A 20,693-nucleotide genomic window follows, 5' to 3' on the forward strand; every position below is an offset into this window, starting at 1 on the left:
GCAGGGACAGCGTCATGGACGTCTTGTCATGGCACCTGCGGAGGGAGCGCGCAGACATTGGCAGCCAGCTTCTCAGGGTCCTCCTCCCGCAAAGGGACGCTTCCCCGCTGGTGAGAAGAAGGGGGCAGCGGCTGAAGCCGTGCAGGCAGCGCGGGGCCGGGCAACGCAGTGGCTTGGCCTCGCCTGGGCTTCGGGCGCTGGGGCAGCTGCTCCCAGCCAGCTCTCCTGCCTCCCGCTTCAGTGCCCCAGCACTTGGCCACAGGCCTTTGGCCTCTGGGCCCCGCCGCACGGCAGCAGGGTGGCCTTTCACAAACTTGCCTTCCGCACAGGCCGAAAGAATGTGGAGCCTGACCGAAAGGCTGGCCGAGCTCCCGCGGCTCAGGATCACCACCGTTCTACTGGGCTATCTCTTCCTGGACAACGGTGCCCGCATACCCAGCCCCATCGCCCTGCAGCTGGCAAAGGTGATCCTGCCGCTCTTTGACAACGTAAGGCTCTGCGCCCCCAGCCACGGCCACTGGCTGCTGCCCGCACACTTGGTGCCCTGTGCAGATGCAGGCCTGCGCCAATGTGGGCCAGAAGCGGCCCATGCTGAGCTCTTCTTTCCTTCCTCTTCTACAGGCTGATAGCCAGGTGCAGCAGCTCTCCATGACTGTCTTTCAACGCTTGATGTCTGCTGTAGAAGAAGAAGGAAAAGAGCCCCTGATGACACAAGTGTGGCAGAGCCTGCTCCCACTGTTCTTCCGCTGCCATGATGAGAATCAGCATGTGGCAGAGGTGAGCACTCGTGGGCTGCTCCTCTTCTCCTGGCAGGGGTCTCGGCCGCCTCCTGCCCTGCGCCTGCTGGCCCGCTGCCTCCTCCAGGCCATGGCACAGACACACGGGGCCCATGGCCTGGGCTGCGGGGCCATCTCCGCGTCTCTGCTGCTCTCCAGGCTTCTCGGGAAACGCTGCTTGGTGCGGTCAAGTTCCTGAAAAGGAAGGATCTCGAGAGAACTGCGAAGAAAGAGAAACTCTCCAAGTTTGCCGAGATCCTGGTAAGGACGGCCTGCAAGGCCCAGCCCCAGCCTGGAGAAGGCCCCCGAGGGCGGTGCTCAGCGTGCGGGCCGGGCGGCTGTGCCCCTGCCCGCTGCTGCACGCAGAGGCCACGCGGGCTCTTCTCCAGGCTCCCGTGGGCCTGAGCCGGGCGCCCATGGAGCCCCGGCCCGGCGGGCCTGCGGGGCGGGGCCGGCACCGCGGCTCCCCGGGCAGCAGCCGGCCCTCTGCCGCCTCCCCTCGGGAGCCCGGCGCCAGCGGCTGCTGGCCGCGCCTCAGGGCTGCGCGGGCAGGGGAGGCCGGGGCTGGGCGCAGGCAGCGCCCGGCCGAGGGGCTGAGCCCGCGCCAAGCCTTCCCTCCCGCCGCTCTCTCCAGCTGGCAGAGGACAGGAGCAGAGCGGCCGAGCACCTGCGCCGGGCCCTGCGCTACCTGGAGAGCCCACAGGAGCCCCTGCGAGAGGCGGCCATCAGGTTCATGGGTGAGCCACGAGGCCGGGCTCCCTCCCCGGCCCGCCGCAGCTCGGCCCCAGCCCCGCCTGCCGGCCCGGCAGCACCAGCCGCGCCCGGCGCCCTGAAGCCCCGCCTGGCCTCGGCGCCGCTGCCGCCCTCTGGCAGCCGTGCCCTTGGGCGGCAGCGTGCGGCAAGGGCCCGGCCTGAGCTTTCCCTGGCCAGCAGGCCGTGTGGCCACAGCGCCCACAGCGCCGCTGGCAGGGAGCTGTGCCGCTGGGGCCGTGACAGGCTCTGTGTTCACAGGGATGGCCGGGCGGCACCTGAGGGGGCAGCAGCAAGAGCTCCAGCTGATCTGCACTGGTGAGTGAGGGCAGCGGGCTGAGCAAGGCGACCGGCCCGGCGGCGGGGCGAGAGCCGCCAGCCCCGCCCCGCCTGCGGAGGGCTCTGCTCCCGTGGGCAGCGCACACTGACATTTCAGGCCCACGTGTGCCATTCGTGGCCAGCAGCTTCAGCCTGATCCCCTGGCTGCCTGCTCCCCACTCCTGGCCATGCCAAGAGCCGGCTGGGATGGCCCTTGCAAGGGGGCTCTCTCCTCGCCTCCCCGCAGATGCAGCTTCTGACCGTGCCTCTGTTCCTCTCTCTTGCAGCCCTGGAACGCCTGACGGAGGACACCAGCAGTGCCCTGTCCCAGCTGGCACTGCAAACACTGCGTGTCCTCCGGGCAATACAGCGTGGGCCATACACCATCTTCCAGAGGCTGCAAGATCAGCTGCGCAGGGCACGCAGGACTCGGCCTCGCCTCTCCGGCCTCAGCTGGCTGCACTGCGGGAGCTCTGGGGAGAGCTAAACTGGGAGGCTCTCTTTGCCGGGGCAATTTTCCTTTTCTTTTAGATTTTCTCTTTTCTTTTCCATTTCTTATTTATATTTTTAATTGCAAGTAGAGTATCTTTTGTTTTGTATATATTATATAAATATATATATATATATTTTATATAGTTATGTAAAAAATAGTGTGTTATGTAGTAACATTATTTATAATCTGTTACTATATTATATTATAGTAACATAATTTATATATGTTACTATATTAAGTAAAACACAGACACACACACACACACACACACATATATATATATATATATATATATATATATATGTTACCTAATGTAGATTATTGTAAATAAATAAATTCGAGGATGTGTTATGATACACAGACTGCCAGGAGCTTTTCTTTGCTGCCCGGGGTCTGCAGGGCAAGAGGCAGGAAAGGGTGAACAGGGTGCTTGTGCTCAGCAGCAGAGCAGGCTGAGGCCTCCTGTGGCCCTGAAGGGGGAAAAGGCTGCTTGTGCACAGCCGGCTGCCCAGGCGTGCAGTGCCGCAGGGAAAACGGCCAGAAGCCCCTTGGCCTTTGGTGCTTCCGCTGAAGCCTTTGTGCTGCCGACAGAGCGGCCGGGCAGGGGCCGGAGCTGCGGGGATCCCTGCCAGAGCGGTGCCTGGAGATGGCCACAAGCCCCGTGCCAGGCAGGAAGCGCCAGCCGTGTCCTCCTGCCCCTGTGCTGCTGGCTGCCTTGCTGAGGGCTCCCAGGGGCCTCTGGATGGGGCTCCTCCAGAGCTGCTGTGGGGCTGCGGCGCTGCTGCCAGGCAGCTGGGCCGGCCTGGGGGCGACCCCGAGGGGCTGGGGCACTGGGAAGCCCTGAGCAATTGGCTGTCAGAGGCCATAAGCAGCCCCCTGGCAGCTGCCCTGTTCCTGGCACCTGGCTGCTCTGGCACTTCCCCAACCTGTCTCCCAGGCTTTCACTAGAAGCCCTCGATGCTGGGACACCACCCCAGCAGGAGGGTGGGGACACCCCCGAGGTGCCCAGGCTGGGCTGGCTGGGGACAGGGAGGGCAGGGGGCTGCTGCCAGGACACAGCCACTGGGTACTTCCAATAAGAGGCAGGGGCAGAGGCAGGGCTGGTTGCCATCCCGAGCTTTGGTAGCTGCCCAGGCCACGGTGCCATGACCGAGGCTCCCCTGACCCAGAGCTCTGGGCCCACAGAGCTGCTGCCACCATGGGGAGGGTGGCCATGGCTCCTCCAGCAGGGCTGTGGAATCACTGTTGCTCTGGCGGCTCTGGGCCCCTCTGAAACAGCCCCAGAGCCGGCTCAGCAACAGCAGCACCCCGAACAGCAGCACCTGCTCGGCCAGGCATCCACACCAGCCAGGAGGGCAGGCGGGGGGAGCCCGGGGGCCACAATTGCCCCTGCTTTGGCAAAAGGCTTCAGCAGAGTTGGGCACTATGGCTTTCCCTTGACTTGCCAGGCTGAAATGAGGAGGTAGAAGAGCTGAGTTTTCACTTTTTGAGCCATTACTGATGTTCATTTCCAGCAGTCTTAGACACTTTTGAGAACAGACCCTTCTGCCAGACATGACACAGTTGGTGAATTGTAGGCATATCTCAGCTGTAGCTAGAGGGGACGGGTTGGGGAATATGGAAGCAGATATTTTACCTATACTTGGTTTTTTGAGACAGTGTTTAGAGTGCTCTGCTGTCACATCAAATTAGAGGTAGATGCCATGAATGGTTTACGTCATTCCCTTCTTTCCAAGAGAGCCATTTTCTGTCTTCTCTTGTGTTCACTTTTTAAAGGTTCTTCTCAGCTACAGCTGTAAGGAAAACATGGAAGCTTGGGAAAGGCCACCTAGTTTTTACAGTCTGCCTTCAAGAAAAGGGAGAAGAGTTTTGTCCAACTTGGAATTCTCCTTCACCTCTCTGTCCTGACATAATCAGGCACTTCTTTTTCAGTAATTAATAGCAACAGTCACAAGGGTAATGCAAGAGTAACTGAGGAAAGCCTTACGAGCGCATAGGACCACGCACAAACAACAGCTCCAGGGAGCATCTTTTACTGCCCAGTGTGACTTGACAGGTGAATGCAGCACTTGCCACTACAGTGCCAGTTTCCCAAAGCAACTGGTGACTCTAGGTGGCTTTACTCTTGGCTGCCCAATTTGGAAAGCTTTTCAAGGGTGTATTTTTGGAAAAGCAAAAGCAACTTCTCCAGTGAAGTGACAGGTTGAACATCCAAACTTGCCAGTTCCTCCTTGTTCCCGGTGGAACAGATCAGTTCATATCTCACCTCACAATTGTCCCTCCTCACCCAGAGCTTCCAGTCAGGGAGCTGCTAATCCCAAAACTGCTGTCAAGGAGTCTCTTCTCATCCCTGTCAGAGCCCTGAGGGCACTAATAAACCTTGGTGGACCTGACTAGCCTCTCCACTGGGGTCTCTACTCAGCCCCAGCTACTGAAGCTCAGCCCTGGATCTCCAGTGACTGAGCCATGTGGTGGGAATGCCGAGCTCTAGCTCAGCCAAGGGAGTGTGGCTGGGGGTGGGTTATCTAAATACCTACTAAGCTTTCCTTCACCCTCTGTTCTTCCTCTGGTGTTGCTCTGGCAAGCATCAGAAGAGCCTTTGTAGAGGCTCTTCCAGAGCAACATCAGGCAGAATTTGGCTATTCCTGACCAGCGGGGTAGTGCTATCAAATCAATCAACAACCCTCCCCAGTGAAGGGGATGCCTTTAGTGAGACTTTCAGGCCAAGCCACATGTGTGGCATTATACCCTGCACTCCCAGGAAAATGGCAGGTCTTGGGGCTGCGGGAACTTTGCCTCAGGGCAAAAGCTTATTGGGAAAAACCAATCAGTATCAAATGCTTGTGCTGCTCTCTTAGACCCCTGCACATATTTAATGGAGTATGAGAGATTATCTGGGTACACCACAGACGCTCCATGAAGTTCTAACTGCTAAGGTGGAACAATACATTCCTGGGGCTTTCAAACACATCTAGTACAAAATGAACTCTAGGAAACTGCACAAGGGAATCACAGGAAGAGCTTTGGGACCTTGCGTGAGTTGGGAGAAGAAAACCACTTCTGCAGAAACAAAGGATTAAAAGCCCATAAAGGACTTCAATTGCAGCTGGTGAAAATTCCATGTTTAGAACACAGGACCTAGAAGATATCATAAATAAATACCTAATTCTTCACAGAAACCCAAACCAACTTCCTTTGCCATACAAAGCACATTTTAAATGGCTATTTTGATGAAAATACCAGCTTTTTTCCTGGAAACAACAAACACTCAACGTTCATTGCACTTGAAACCAAATTTCCTCTCTGCTTTTTTTTTTAAAGGAAAATGTTGGCTAACCCTGCCAGACCTGTGTATACTATACACTTCTTTCAAACACAGAGAGCTAAGTGTTGGCTGCAAATCAGAATTTTCCCTGCTAAAGGGACCTCAGAATCATGGAATGGTTACGGTTGGAACAGACCTTAGAGATCATCTGAGATAAGGCAGAGACAGAATGCGCCTACCACACTCAGACATGCCTTTTCTTTTGTTCAAACACACCAAAACTCCTCATACCCATGAAATCCAAGCAGCTCTCCCAAGTGACAGAGGGCAGGTTTGGATCGGGTATTAGGAAGAGATTCTTTGCTGCGAGCGTGGCGGGGCGCGGCGTCACTGCCGTCAATGTCACCGCGTGTCAGGACAGACAGTGACAAAACCCAAACAAGCAGAACAACCAGCCTGCTGACAAGGTTATCCACAAACCCCAGAGTCTGGAATTGGCTCTGGCAGCGGCTTGCCCAGGGTTTACTGCAGACAGGGAGACTTGCCCCAGTCACAGCTCATTAGCTGGGTGGCTCTCAGGGGGAAGGCTGCTCCAAGCTGCTGTGCTGCTCTCTGTGATTCCAGCTGAAGCCCGTGGGTCTCTGCTTCCAGCCACACAGGGGCCAGGATGGAGGGGAAGCTTGTGGGACAGTTACTGGGACTGGGCATATTCAGCCACTGCGGGAGGCAGCAGGAATTTTAGGGACTGAAATCTCAGCGTGGCCAAAGCAAACACAGAACAAAACATAATATGATGGTTATGTTTGCATCAATGGAAGGATCTACACCAGGACCTGCACTCCCAGGGAGTGGGAAGAGCTGTCCTTTTTCAAAAATCCCACTCTCTTGCCCAGAACTGCAAGCAGCTTTTTGCTAGGCGCTGGTGCCACAGGGGGAAACTGAGAGCTCTTTGTGTTGAATGAAACCCTCAGTTCCCTCAGGACAGGTCCTTAAAGATAAGGATCAGCAGAATGGCTATGTTTGTTGTAGGGCCCGCACCAAGTGACACAGGATGGCAGTAGAATCACAGAATCAGGGAATCACTACGATTGGAAAAGCCTTCTAAGATCCTTGAGCCTAACCATTCCCCCAGCACTGCCAAGCCTGCCACTAAACCATGTCCACAAAGAGCCCCATGGCCATTCTAGGTTGCCCACCACCCATTAGACAGGGAAATTTTTTTCTCATGTTCCAATTAACTTATGACCACTCAGCAGGATTCATGGTTTTGCAAAATTCAGAAGGATGCTTTTGGTCATTAAGGATATGCTTTGAGGTTATGAAATTTGAAGTCCAGAAGGACATATGTGGTCCTCACAGTTGTGATGTTAGCTCATGCACATCTCATGGAGCACAAAAACATGTAGTCCTGAGGAGTTTCAAGACTTCCATCTTGCTCTTTTTCCCCAGCCACTTTCAGATAGGCTCTGTAGTTCTGAGCACTTTACCTTCTACCTAAGCAAAGTCCCTTCCCTTCAAAAAGAAAATAAATTCAATTCCAAAGAATCAGCCTTCCCCTTCGACCCAAAAAACACAAATGGACTTGGCATAATTCCTTCTTCTGTCTCCAAAAACGCCCAGGGTTTGGTTTCCCAGTATTTCTGTGCAGCCAAGAGAGCTGTTAGCACCTGGAGAACTGATCCTGGAGTGGCACAGCTGAGTCCCAGCAACTGTCCCAACAGACAGGGAAATGTCCCCAGCCCTGATGATCAGGATAGCCAGGAGGAAGAGCAGAGCCAAGGGGATACCAAATGACTCCCTAAGAGTGCCCAGAACAGCCACACTGAGTCTCTTCCTCACGGCAGGCAAATCTCCTCCTCCAGGGATGCCACAGGCACTCGGGCTCCCCAGCTCCATCCCAGCAGAGAGAACACCCAGAAGCCAGACAGGATGTAGCCACCTCCTCTGTGTTTTGTGCTTTTGCAAATTGACTTGCTGTGTGCTCTCTGCTCTGCTTAATTGATCCTTCTCCCATCTCCAGCAAACAAATTGTTCCCCTGTCTCATTCATAATGTGCTCCAAATAAAGTGTGTTTCTGCCTGAGCGAATGCCCTTCGGGGTACTTTAAATTGTCACAGCGCATAAGGCTTTCCTTGAAATCTGCATTTTTACAGTGCTCATTCTCCACAATGGCCCCTGGAGCCACACTTAATCTATTTCAAGGCTTCCCAAAACAACCTGGCTAGGAAAGCAAAGCTTGCTTTAAACCAGGGCCTTTCCATCCTCCCTTTTCCCCCAAACCAGCTGGGTTTTCCTTTTCCATCCTGAAAATAAAGAAGCAAACCAAACTCCAAAGAGTGTCTGTTGATCCAGCTCTGAGAACCCACCAAAGCAAAGCACTGTCCAGTTGAAACTGGGCAGAGGCTCAAGTCCTTGTGGGTATGAGGACCAGCAGTGATTCAACCCAGCCTCGCTGCTCAAGGAGCATTGCTGAGGTTGTCAGAGAGGTTGAAGCCACCCAGAGAGCAAGTAGCCAGTGTGCCCAGGAGATATGATCCTTGTAACTTACTACAGAGCCAATGATGCTACAGAAATACTGCTGGAGGAGCAGCCAGCCCTGCTGATGAATAGGGAGGAGCTCAGATTAAAGTTTTTTGCAGCCTCCTCATGTATTTCCAGGACACAGACCCAAACAAAGCATCTCCCAGGAGAGAGAGCTCCCATGTTTTTATGGGATGGTTTTAGGGGGCAAGGAACTTCTCTGCAGAGGGAAGCATGGATCCAAATGCTCCAGTTTTGTCTTTAAATCTGCATATTATCGAGGGGGAAAAAACCCCAAACCAAACAACCAAGCCCAAGGTTTAGAGCCCCTTCCCAGGAGCCCCAAAATGGGCAGCAAGGCACAGAAAGGGAGCAGTGCAAAGGTCTTTCCCTTCGATTGATGCTGGCAGGTTCTCACCACGAGACCTCGCCTTGCTCAGAGACAGCAAGGGCAGATTTGGAGCCTGGGCTTGGCAGGATATTGCAAAAGCTGGGATCAGAGCTGCATCCCAGCTGGAGACTAAAATAACTATGAGATTACCTCCACGGGAGCGCAGCCAGCATGGATAATGCTCGGCCTGTTCCTCTCCCAGCTTGCCCCAGCCTTGCCTGGCCTCCCTTCCATGTTTCTTCAAAGCCTCCTTCGCTGCAGGAACTTCAGTCCTGCTGAGGGGAAAGAGAAGGCTGAGCTTCCCCTGTCTCAAGTGCCCCTCTCCACACTGGGCTGCCCAGCTCAATCCACCTTTGAGGTCCTCCATGCTGAGAGCAGGACTCCCATTGCTTGTCTGTCTGATCCTTCCCTGCCAGGCTCTGCTCTCTGCAGAGTAATCCTGGCTATTGACAGGGCAGAGAGCCAAGGTGCAAATGGATTTTCTTCTCCCTCAAGAGCTCCCTTCCCCTTGTGTGGCCAGGCCACCATCAGCCTAGGCTGGGATTTTTGATACTGAAGGCATTTCAAACTCAAGCCAAGGGGGTTTCTGGCATGAAGCATCCTCTGAGGAGGCAGCAAAAAGCTCAGAGGTGCAAACTGTTCTTAGGCAAACTCAAAAAGACATTTCCTCCTCTGGAGAGCCAAACCCACCAGAATGGCTGCAACAGCTGGGGCTGGAACCCTGCACCAGTACAGAGCACTGTGCAAGGTAGATTGTGACACTTGGTCCACCTGTAGAGCTTGGAAACCTAGATGCATTTGGGAGCTTAGCAGCCACAACTGGCCAGGAAAAGGGGAATTAAGGATTGGGAAGGAGGGCGAAATTTAAAGCAGAGATGGGACACCATGACACCAAACAGCCCTGGAACACTCCTCTGCTCAGTGGAAAGACATCTGGGAGACATCAGCAATGTAGTAACAATGGTACAGCTGTTAGCAAGGGCAGGAGTCCTCACAGCTGCAGAGCAACAGCCCCCGTCACGAGAAGGGGCAGGAATATATCAGCAGAAGGTAAGGAATATAAAATATAAACCTTTCTAAACCCATCAAGGAAACTGAAGTAAGTTTCAGTGTAAAATAATTAAATGGGAGCTAGAAACATTTCTTTTAAAGCCTTCCAGTGCCTAAAAAGGCTCCAAGAGAGCTGGAGAGGGACTTTGCACAAGGGCCCGGAGTTACAGGACAAGGGGGAATGGCTCCCACTGCCAGAGGGCAGGCTTAGATGGGATATTGGGAAGAAATCGTCCCTGTGAGGGTGCTGAGGCCCTGGCACAGGGTGCCCAGAGCAGCTGTGGCTGCCCCTGGATCCCTGGAAGTGCCCAAGGCCAGGCTGGACACTGGAGCTTGGAGCAGCCTGTGATAGTGGAAGGTGTCCCTGCCCATGGTGGGCGGGGAGCAGGATGAGCCTTAAGGCTCCACCCTAAACCATTCTGCGAGTCTGAGATTTCACATTAGATTTGAGATTATTTTTTGAGGCACACACATTTATCAAACAACACAGATAGTTTTGGCCCATTCATATCAAACTCTCCTAGGTCCAGAAAATAACAATGATAACAATATCTGATGATGATGATGAGAACACCACCAACAGCTATGCCAATATTCCGAAGTACCTGCTAGCCATGTGCTGGTTCTTCACCTCAGGATGATGGTTGATGTGCTTCATCATTCTTTAGATCTTTCCAGCCAGGCTTGGAAAGTCTTTGGACTTAACAAAAAGATACACAAATACTTTTTTGGGCAGATGACCGCTATCAAAAGTCCACTGTACTTGAAAACCATGGGCACAGAAGGTTGTGAAGATGGCTGGCCACTCAACTCTGCAGGGGGAGTTCCAATAGTGATGTTCTGAAGTGCCCCCCTATTAAGAGGCTTTATGATTTGTCCAAGTTGTTTTTTCCAAATGATTTAAACCAAGGTGAAACATGTCTCAGCTATTCTTCAGGAACACACTGGTGAACTCCACACCTGCTGTCCCAGGTATCCCCAGCCAGGCTGCAGCAGTTGTCCATGGCTCTCCTCCGGCCCAGAGCAGGAGCTCATCACTGGCACTGAGGAGTGAACACAGGGTGGCTGTGAACAAACACCACCTCCCCACGTGCTCTTTCATCTCTCTTTAAAGCAGGAGCCGCCACAGCTCCTGCCCCCATCTGTGATGGCAGGTGCACAGACGTGGTGTGGGCAAACACCAGGCTGAGCTCCTACAGAAATATTTACCTTGCTCTCTGCTGTCCTGGGGCCCAGGGAGACATCCTGGCCTCCATGAGGCCAGCTGGGGACTGGGGCTTTCAGCCTCACGGATGCAGCCAGTACCAGATGTCCCCTCTGCCAGCTGGCTCAGGACAGGAGCCCCCTTCTGCTGCAGGCTGTGTCTCACAGGCCCCTATCCTGGCTGGCACTTGGGAGCACAGCAGGCAGGAAGGGAAAGGGAAAAGAGGCAAACAGTAAATGCCCTCTGCTCTCCTCCTCCTGCCCCTCCATACGAGCATCTTACCCTGCTGCAAGGAGCACCACAGCTCCTCCTGCCCTTTCCCACACGGAGCTGAGCCTACAGCTACACAAACATCCCCAAACCCAAGCACACCTGGGATTCTCAGAGCTGTCCTGTGCAGGGCCAGGACTTCAGTGATCCTTCCAACTCAGGACATTCTATGATTCTGTATGTCTCCAAACTCTTTCCTCACACCTTCCTTGGCCTCATCTAGCTCTTGGGGATTGATCTGCCCCATGGGACCGTGCTCCCTCCAGACATGCAAAGCAGAGCACAAATGCACAGCTGCCCAACTCCCCTTTCTTACCACCTCAGCTCAGGGCAGGCTGCAGATGCTGGGGTGATGAAGAGAGGCATCCCCCTTGCTGCAGAAGGAAGTTCTTCTTCAGCCAGGCTTCCTGGGCCAGCCTGGTGTGTCAACAATCAATGCCACCAGGCCCAGGGGATGACAGGCGGCAGCTGCCATGAGGATGGGCATAAATTATGGATGTGCTGGCCTACTTTGGGAGCAGAGCACCTCCCTGCACAGAAACGATGGCTTGTGCTCCACAGGCCTCACAGACACAGCGCTGAACAAACCCACGCTGTGCTCACTAAAACACAGCCCTGGTGACACAGCCAGCAGGGCTGCAGGGAAGCTCGTGGTGCTGTGCAGATGCATGGCAAGGAAGAGGAGAAACCCGTCAGGGCAGCTGGTCACGGAATGGTTCCCTACACATCTGGGAGCTGGCTCCAGGAGGAAGTCTGGCAGTGGGCAGGCTGTGCTCAGCATCTGGAGTCAGCTGGAAGTCACCAAGCTGCAGCCCCAGGGATGCTCTGGTCCCATCCCTCCATCCCCCTCAGCACAGGCGGTGCTGCCCAGAGCCAACTCCTCTGAAAGAACAGGGAGGAGAAAGCAGAGTAGGGCACAGAAACCATAAAAGATCAAATGCTCCCAGCAGATCTCCAACAAAAATTCAGAAACGTTACAAAACTGCCTCATTTTTCTAAGAAAAAGCAGGTGCCAGGTAGGGGTGGGAATGTTGGAAAATTCAGCATTCAGAGCAAAGAAACCTGTGGTTTTTTCTAGTTTCCAAGTTGAAAAACAGTGCAGGGGAAAAGAATCAGCTCATTTGTCCTAAAAGATGTTTTCTGTTACATACTAGAAACTACATACAGACACTTCACAAATACACATACTTCGTATTTCAATATATCTACATGCAATTTTATATACATATATATTATATATGTATATAATATATATTCTACTTTTTTAAAAATACACTTACCCTTCTCTGTCAGATTTCTCAATCCCTTTCAAACATCCATGGCAGGAGCTAACAGGTGGATTGTGTACAACCCAAAGGCTCCAGGTGCTCCTCAGAACCCCTTCCAATCCAACCCATCCCATCTCAGGTCACCAGTGGCAAGGCCTGAGCTCCGGTGCTGCAGCTAGCAAACCCTGACATGCTCCAGGTTGGGAAGAGACACAATCAGCAAGGGAAACATCAGAGAGGAGCTCCAAAACCATTTATTGAAACAAAACCAAGAGGAATTCACATGAATCCAAAGCTGGGCGAGCAGGAGGAGGGATGAGCTTCGTCAGGTTTCTTAAAGGGTCACCGTGTTTCTGATCTTTAAACACCCTTTTCATCCCATTCCACAGGACGCTGCTTTGGGATGGTAAGAGGTTGTTTTTTCCTTCCACTGGAGTGGCATAAAAATAAATCTGTCAACTCATGTTATATACACACACATATGGTCTGAGGTTTTTTGTTGGTTTTTTTTTTTTTTCTCTGAGAAAACATCACTCTCTCAGTACTTACAATTAAGTAGCATTATACTTATTTTCTTTATCTTATCGAAATTTCTCGTTTTTAACTGAAAACTTTAAGACTTGAACTCTGAGGGCACCTGAGAGGCCAGCACCCAGAGAAAACCAGTTTAGCAGCCAATCTCAGCATGTCTTGTACAGTACAGCAAAGCCCAGGGTGTTTGCTACAGGAGCTCTAACCTGGATCCCAAACACTGGGAACACCTGGAACACAGGGAAAGCTGGAGTGGGGAAGTACGAGAGCAGCACAAGACCACCACACAGGGCTCATTTTCCTTATAAAACAGGCAGTATCTGTACAACATGGCCACAGCCACTGGTGCCTGGCAGGGATGGCAGGAAATTTAATACTAGAGGTGAAAATCTTTCTGTGTCTTTCTTTAGGACGGGCATTCATGAGGCTGGTATCCATGCTGGATCATGCACGTAGATACAAAGCTTTGGTGAAGATTTGGTTGCACTCATGCGGTGACCTGCAACCACAGCTCTGCGTGCTCCAGTGCCCTGGGAAATCTGTCCTCCAGCCCTGCTGCCTGCTGCTGTCCCTCCCCACGCCAGGGACACCAGCACAGGGAGCAGGATGGTGGGAAGTCGAGAAAAAAAACCCAGGTGAGCCAAAGCAACCAACATCAACAGCACAGGCAGGATGTGCACAGCAGCGGGGAAGGTTTGTTTTCTGCAGCTTGAAGATAGCTCCTTCCCCAGGGAAAAGTCCTGCTTTGTCCATTCCTGTCTCTCCTAGAGATAGAAGTCCCCTCTGGAGGTGTGAGGGGGATATGGCAGCATTTCTGCACAGAGCTGAGGCTGGCAGGGCAGTGCTAGGCTTCCCCTCAGCACTGACCGGGGTCTGCAGGGCAAGAGGCAGGAAAGGGTGAACAGGGTGCTTGTGCTCAGCAGCAGAGCAGGCTGAGGGCTCCTGTGGCCCTGAAGGGGGAAAAGGCTGCTTGTGCACAGCCAGCTGCCCAGGCGTGCAGTGCCGCAGGGAAAACGGCCAGAAGCCCCTTGGCCTTTGGTGCTTCCGCTGAAGCCTTTGTGCTGCCGACAGAGCGGCCGGGCAGGGGCCGGAGCTGCGGGGATCCCTGCCAGAGCGGTGCCTGGAGATGGCCACAAGCCCCGTGCCAGGCAGGAAGCGCCAGCCGTGTCCTCCTGCCCCTGTGCTGCTGGCTGCCTTGCTGAGGGCTCCCAGGGGCCTCTGGATGGGGCTCCTCCAGAGCTGCTGTGGGGCTGCGGCGCTGCTGCCAGGCAGCTGGGCCGGCCTGGGGGCGACCCCGAGGGGCTGGGGCACTGGGAAGCCCTGAGCAATTGGCTGTCAGAGGCCACAAGCAGCTCCCTGGCAGCCGCCTTGTTCCTGCCGCACTTGACTTGCAAGGCACAGCCTGGGCACTCTGGAACTAATAGCGCATCAGTGTTGTCGGAGAGCGAAATGCAGGCAATCCTCAGAGCTTTGCTCTTGTCAGCAAAGCTTAGCATTAAAGACAGCATTTGATCTGAAACCTTGGAAAGGGCTTCCAAACCAAGCTGCTCCAAGGGAGAATGTGCATTTCTAGTTGATAGCATAGACACATGGAGGAAAGTTGAAGGCGAGGAAAGTTTAGAGTTGTAGAGTTCAAGATCTAGAAAAAAAGAAAGTAGTTCCAATGGTAAACAAGAAGTTTAGCATGCAGTGCCCTAGCTTTGCGTGTCATAACATGATTGGCTAAGGAAGCTTACTATGTAGCATGAGTCCATAAGAGGAAATCTTGCAGCATGGGGTCCAAAACATAGACATGCTTGTTGGCAGTGTTGTCTCATTGGCCAACAAATCCTTCAAAGCTCTTGTAACTACAAGTCTTGCGGCCTTGTGAGCCATGGGGCGGAGACGTCAGCCAAACTCATCCTTCCTGTCTATGTGGAAGATAAGGAAAAGAAATGGCATCATCTGAAAACTCAAGAGCTCTGCTTTCCAGCTCCTTCCAAACTCCTTGGAATCCCGCAAAGTGTGATTTAGCTACAAACAGATGACAAGGACTCTTCATGCTGGCTCTTTGACTCCAAAGCAGCTGCTTTAGAATCTTTCCCATAAGCCTGTGTAGTTATGTGGCAGAAATGGATCAATTGAAGAAACTTTGAAGGGTATTTGGGGAGAAAGCCTGCCAGCAGGGGTCCCTGCTGATTGTGAAGTGTGCCACCAGCTGCAGGCCTTTCTGGGCTAAAAATATCATCAAGTCGCTTGCACTTGCTCTTTTTGGCCTCTAAAAGCTGGGCCTACTTTCGGGGCAAATTTGGAGACCTCATCTATGGGTGGATGGAGCACCCAGGATTTTCCCAATTGCAGGTCCCCGGTGGAAAAGGGGGCTCCCCAGCAACTGCGCATCTGCAAGATGAAAAACAATTGTCTTGGTTTGAAAAACCGGGTGTCAGCTAAGGAAGGCAGAAGCCTTCTCGGAAATGGAAAACGTAAACCCCCTCCCTTCCAATGATTATCATTTAGACATTAAAAAGCTCTCAGGGAAAGAGACGGGAATAGGACTGAGCCCGCAGAGCAGAGCAGCGTTTGCTGATGGCCTGAGCCCTCGCTAAAGATCCTGTCGGGCTGTCTTAGACACCCGAGGCCAGGGATTGCTCCCAGCCTGGGCCGCTTTGGTTGGGCTGGGGGCGGCCCCAGGGCAGAAGGCAGCGTCTGCAAGGGCCCTGGGTGCCACGCTGCAGAATGGTCAGCGTGGCATGGAACGGAAGCCGGTATCCAAGGGCCCTTGGTGACAGAAGCTTGCCCGGGTGCACGGAACCCGCAACGGTGCAGAAGAGGACAGAGCGGTGCCGTGAGGAGCCCCCGCACAGCGCGCTCGTTCCCTTCTGAGCCGGAGCTTTTCCGCGGCCTCGTTGCTGCGGCTGAGCTCGAGGCCAGAGCACACAACTCGCTGACCCGTGGCCTTCCGAGGCCTCAATTGTGCAGCTGCCCTCAAGGGCAGAGCGTGGGCCTTGTTGTCCCGGAGCTTTTCCTGGGCATCTCTCCTGCAAGTAGCTCCGGTCACTGACATGGAGCAGAGAGCCCCGAGAGTGCCCAAGCTGGCTTGGGTAGAGGAGGAGGAGGAGAAGGAGGAGGAAGAACGCCCTGGAGCCGCCCCAGCACATCAGACTGAAGAGGTGGTGCCATTCCATCCACCGCAGGAGGGTGAGTGGCAGAGCTGGGCCACAGGGCTGGAGCCTGCAGCCAGCTTGGCCCCATGCCATCCCATTGCCTGGGGACATGCCCAGGGACAGGATGGAAGAGGGGCCGGGCAGACAGGCTGCAATGGCCCCGCTCCTTCCCCCTGGGGCATGCCAGGGCTCTCCCTGCCTAGGGAGCACGGCACTAGGCCGTCTTCTCCGGCCTCTCCCGCAGCCCCTCAGCTCTGGCTGCGCTCTCTCTTTGCCAGATGCAGCCGTGGAGCGCACGCAAGAGCAGCAATCCAGCCTTGGCCGCTTCCGCAGAACAGCGCAGGTACCTGCAGCCACCCCCAGCTGGGCTGGGCCTGCTGTCCCTGCTCAGCCGAGCACCGTGTGTGGAGCAGTCCATGCAACAGGCCCGGCTTCTTGCCCTTCTCCTACAGCTCGTTCTGGCCTTCGTCCAGAGCATTCGGCAGGGAGAGACCAACAGCACGGGCACTGGGCTCAGAGCTCACTCAGAGCTCCTCAAACTTGAGACCAGTGCCGCCCTGCTGGATTTGCTGGTGGACAGGGGTGTTTGCAGGCCAGAGCAAGTAAGCAGCCTGTGGCCAGGCTTCAACTCCCCCGTGAGTCACGTGGCTTCCCAAGCCACGCCTGCTGGTCCCTGGCAGCCTTTGAGGCCACGGCAGTGCGCTGGGAAGGGACGCACTTCTCTGGGGACGCTGGGGACATGGCTCCCTCTGGCAGCTTTCCGAGTCTCCCCGTGCCTTCTCCAGGTGCCCGCCATGGTGAGCTACATTCACCGATGGCTCGTGGCCAACGCTTCTGCCGAGCACAGGCTGGACAAGACCCTGCTCAATCTCACCAGAGCACACCCGGATGACGTGGCCGTGACGCTCCTGCGTGTGGCCCCGTCCTGTGACAGGTATGGGGCCCACCTGCCCAGAGGGCTCAGGCTTCCCCGCCCATCACCCTGTACAGCCAGTGCCAGCTGTCTGAGCAACAGAGAGTTCCAGGGCCCTCTGGCTGCTGCCTTTCTCAGCCCTGGCATGCCAGCCCCCGAGCCTGCTGCCATGCTCCCTTGCTGCCCCTCAGGGCGCTGTCCCCACAGGGCCGGGCTGCCTGGCTGCTGCTGGCCAGGGGGCCAGCGGGCAGAGGCAGAGCCGGCGCTCAGCCCGGGCCCCTAGCCATGCCCAGGCCACGGTGCTGTGCCTGAGACCTGCCCTGAGACGGAGCTCTAACCCCGCAGAGCTGCCCTCGCCATGTGGAAAACCATCATGTGCTCGTCCAGGACTGCGGAGCCAGTGCTGCTGAACCTCCTGCATGTGCTGGGCAGCTGGCCAGAGCGCAGCACGTGCACCTCGGATGGGGACGAAACGGCTGTCTTTGCCCTGGCTGTGAGTTCCTGCAAGTGGCCTTTGCTGGCCCCAAGGCCGCCTCTGCAGCAGCTCTCCTATGCTCTTCCCCCACTGCATCTCCCTGCCTCAGGCGCTGGCCTGAGACTTGGCCCAGGGGCAGCTTCAGGCCCACCAGGCCCCGTGCTCCCCCTGCGTCTCTCCGGGCCTCTCCCTGCCAAGCTCGGGCCCTGCCACACGGACGCCTGGGCACTGAGCGCCGTCTCGGGGGGGGCTTTTTCCTTCGCAGGCCACCCTGGTGACGTGGAAGATCCTGCAGGAACCCCGCGTGCCACGGGTAGTGACGGTCTATTTCCCCCGCCTGTTTGTGCACCTGCTCTTCCAGGTGTTCTTCAGCACAGAAGAGGTGCCAGAGAAGGTGCATACCTTCTGGAAGGATTGCCAGGAAGAGCACGGCCTTGCCACCAGCCCCAACAGGTGCTCCACCCCAGTCGCCCTATCCCTGCCGCGTGGCCTGCCAAGGAGCCAGTGAGTGCCAGCGTGACCTGGGCTTTGCTCTGCACACAGGTTTGCAGTGCAGACCCTGAAGTGCCTGCTCTGCCTTCTCCAGTGTGAGCACGTGGTGCTGTCAATGGAAGGCAAGCGTGGCTGGGACGCGCTGCTCTGCGTTGATAGCCACCACTATGCCGTGGCGCTGCTGGCCGGGTGAGACCCCCCTTGTCCCCATTGCTCCCGGCATTTGTGCCCTGTGCCCGGGCTGTCGCACAGGGTCCCCGCGGCTGTGGGCCAAAGGGACGAGGGAGAGCCAAGCAGACTGGCAAAGGCCTGCAAAGGAGGGTGCCCAGGAGCAGCCACATGCATGTCCAAGGGCCCAGGTCCCCCGGCAGGGTGCTGGGGAAAGACAAGAACTGTGTGACTCAGTGCTGGCAGAGGCTTCTCCCCCTGGCTCAGGGTCTTAGTGCCATTTTCCGCCTTCCAGGGAGATGCGCCACGCATCCAGGCACTTGTCTAAGTGCATCTTATGCTGCCTCCTTGAGATGCTCAGCACAGGGATGCCCTACTGGGATTTCCCTGCCCTGGCATTCCTTGCGGAGGTGAGCCTGAAGGCCAGCACTACCTGGCTGAGCTGCCTGCCAGCTCTCTGCCCTCTGGTGGCCGCAGCCGCCCGGGACGGTGCCCGCGCCCTGTGCTGCTGCCTGGGCCCAGGCCTGTGCGGCTGCGGGCTCCTGCCGGCCGGCTCCCCCGTCACTGCCCTGTGCCTTTCAGGTCCTCGAGTGCCTGGACTTGAGGGAATGCAGGGACAGCGTCATGGATGTCTTGTCATGGCACCTGCGGAGGGAGCGCGCAGACATTGGCAGCCAGCTTCTCAGGGTCCTCCTCCCGCAAAGGGACGCTTCCCCGCTGGTGAGAAGAAGGGGGCAGCGGCTGAAGCCGTGCAGGCAGCGCGGGGCCGGGCAACGCAGTGGCTTGGCCTCGCCTGGGCTTCGGGCGCTGGGGCAGCTGCTCCCAGCCAGCTCTCCTGCCTCCCGCTTCAGTGCCCCAGCACTTGGCCACAGGCCTTTGGCCTCTGGGCCCCGCCGCACGGCAGCAGGGTGGCCTTTCACAAACTTGCCTTCCGCACAGGCCGAAAGAATGTGGAGCCTGACCGAAAGGCTGGCCGAGCTCCCGCGGCTCAGGATCACCACCGTTCTACTGGGCTATCTCTTCCTGGACAACGGTGCCCGCATACCCAGCCCCATCGCCCTGCAGCTGGCAAAGGTGATCCCGCCGCTCTTTGACAACGTAAGGCTCTGCGCCCCCAGCCACGGCCACTGGCTGCTGCCCGCACACTTGGTGCCCTGTGCAGATGCAGGCCTGCACCAATGTGGGCCAGAAGCGGCCCATGCTGAGCTTTTCTTTCCTTCCTCTTCTACAGGCTGATAGCCAGGTGCAGCAGCTCTCCATGACTGTCTTTCAATGCTTGATGTCTGCTGTAGATGAAGAAGGAAAAGAGCCCCTGATGACACAAGTGTGGCAGAGCCTGCTCCCACTGTTCTTCCGCTGCCATGATGAGAATCAGCATGTGGCAGAGGTGAGCACTCGTGGGCTGATGCTCTCCTCCTGGCAGGGGTCTCGGCCGCCTCCTGCCCTGCGCCTGCTGACCCGCTGCCTCCTCCAGGCCATGGCACAGGGACGCGGGTCCCGTGGCCTGGGCTGCGGGGCCATCTCCGCGTCTCTGCTGCTCTCCAGGCTTCTCGGGAAACGCTGCTTGGTGCGGTCAAGTTCCTGAAAAGGAAGGATCTCGAGAGAACTGCGAAGAAAGAGAAACTCTCCAAGTTTGCCGAGATCCTGGTAAGGACGGCCTGCAAGGCCCAGCCCCAGCCTGGAGAAGGCCCCCGAGGGCGGTGCTCAGCGTGCGGGCCGGGCGGCTGTGCCCCTGCCCGCTGCTGCACGCAGAGGCCACGCGGGCTCTTCTCCAGGCTCCCGTGGGCCTGAGCCGTGCGCCCATGGAGCCCCGGCCCGGCGGGCCTGCGGGGCGGGGCCGGCACCGCGGCTCCCCGGGCAGCAGCCGGCCCTCTGCCGCCTCCCCTCGGGAGCCCGGCGCCAGCGGCTGCTGGCCGCGCCTCACGGCTGCGCGGGCAGGGGAGGCCGGGGCTGGGCGCAGGGAGCGCCCGGCCGAGGGGCTGAGCCCGCGCCAAGCCTTCCCTCCTGCCGCTCTCTCCAGCTGGCAGAGGACAGGAGCAGAGCGGCCGAGCACCTGCGCCAGGCCCTGCGCTACCTGGAGAGCCCACAGGAGCTCCTGCGAGAGGCGGCCATCAGGTTCATGGGTGAGCCACGAGGCCGGGCTCCCTCCCCGGCCCGCCGCAGCTCGGCCCCAGCCCCGCCTGCCGGCCCAGCAGCACCAGCCGCGCCCGGCGCCGTGAAGCCCCGCCTGGCCTCGGCGCCGCTGCCGCCCTCTGGCAGCCGTGCCCTTGGGCGGCAGCGTGCGGCAAGGGCCCGGCCTGAGCTTTCCCTGGCCAGCAGGCCGTGTGGCCACAGCGCCCACAGCGCCGCTGGCAGAGAGCTGTGCCGCTGGGGCCGTGACAGGCTCTGTGTTCACAGGGATGGCCGGGCGGCACCTGAGGGGGCAGCAGCAAGAGCTCCAGCTGATCTGCACTGGTGAGTGAGGGCAGCGGGCTGAGCAAGGCGGCCGGCGGGGCGAGAGCTGCCAGCCCCGCCCCGCCTGCGGAGGGCTCTGCTCCCGTGGGCAGCGCACACTGACATTTCAGGCCCACGTGTGCCATTCGTGGCCAGCAGCTTCAGCCTGATCCCCTGGCTGCTTGCTCCCCACTCCTGGCCATGCCAAGAGCCGGCTGGGATGGCCCTTGCAA

The 20,693-nt window shown here is 56.8% G+C and overlaps 1 protein-coding gene across 1 annotated transcript; it reads left to right on the forward strand.

Annotated features, from left to right (window-relative positions):
* Positions 1-338: 338 nt before the first annotated feature.
* LOC311158179 (uncharacterized protein) lies at positions 339-2,331 on the forward strand (the record flags this gene model as incomplete). Its single annotated transcript, XM_084213430.1, has 4 exons — positions 339-423; positions 1,283-1,513; positions 1,788-1,844; positions 2,132-2,331. The coding sequence occupies 4 exons, from the start codon at positions 339-341 to the stop codon at positions 2,329-2,331; spliced, it is 573 nt and encodes a 190-aa protein (XP_084069556.1).
* Positions 2,332-20,693: the final 18,362 nt, after the last annotated feature.

Source organism: Fringilla coelebs (genome assembly GCF_963513975.1).
Source record: "Fringilla coelebs genome assembly, chromosome: 12".
NCBI classification, from domain to species: Eukaryota; Metazoa; Chordata; class Aves; order Passeriformes; family Fringillidae; genus Fringilla; species Fringilla coelebs.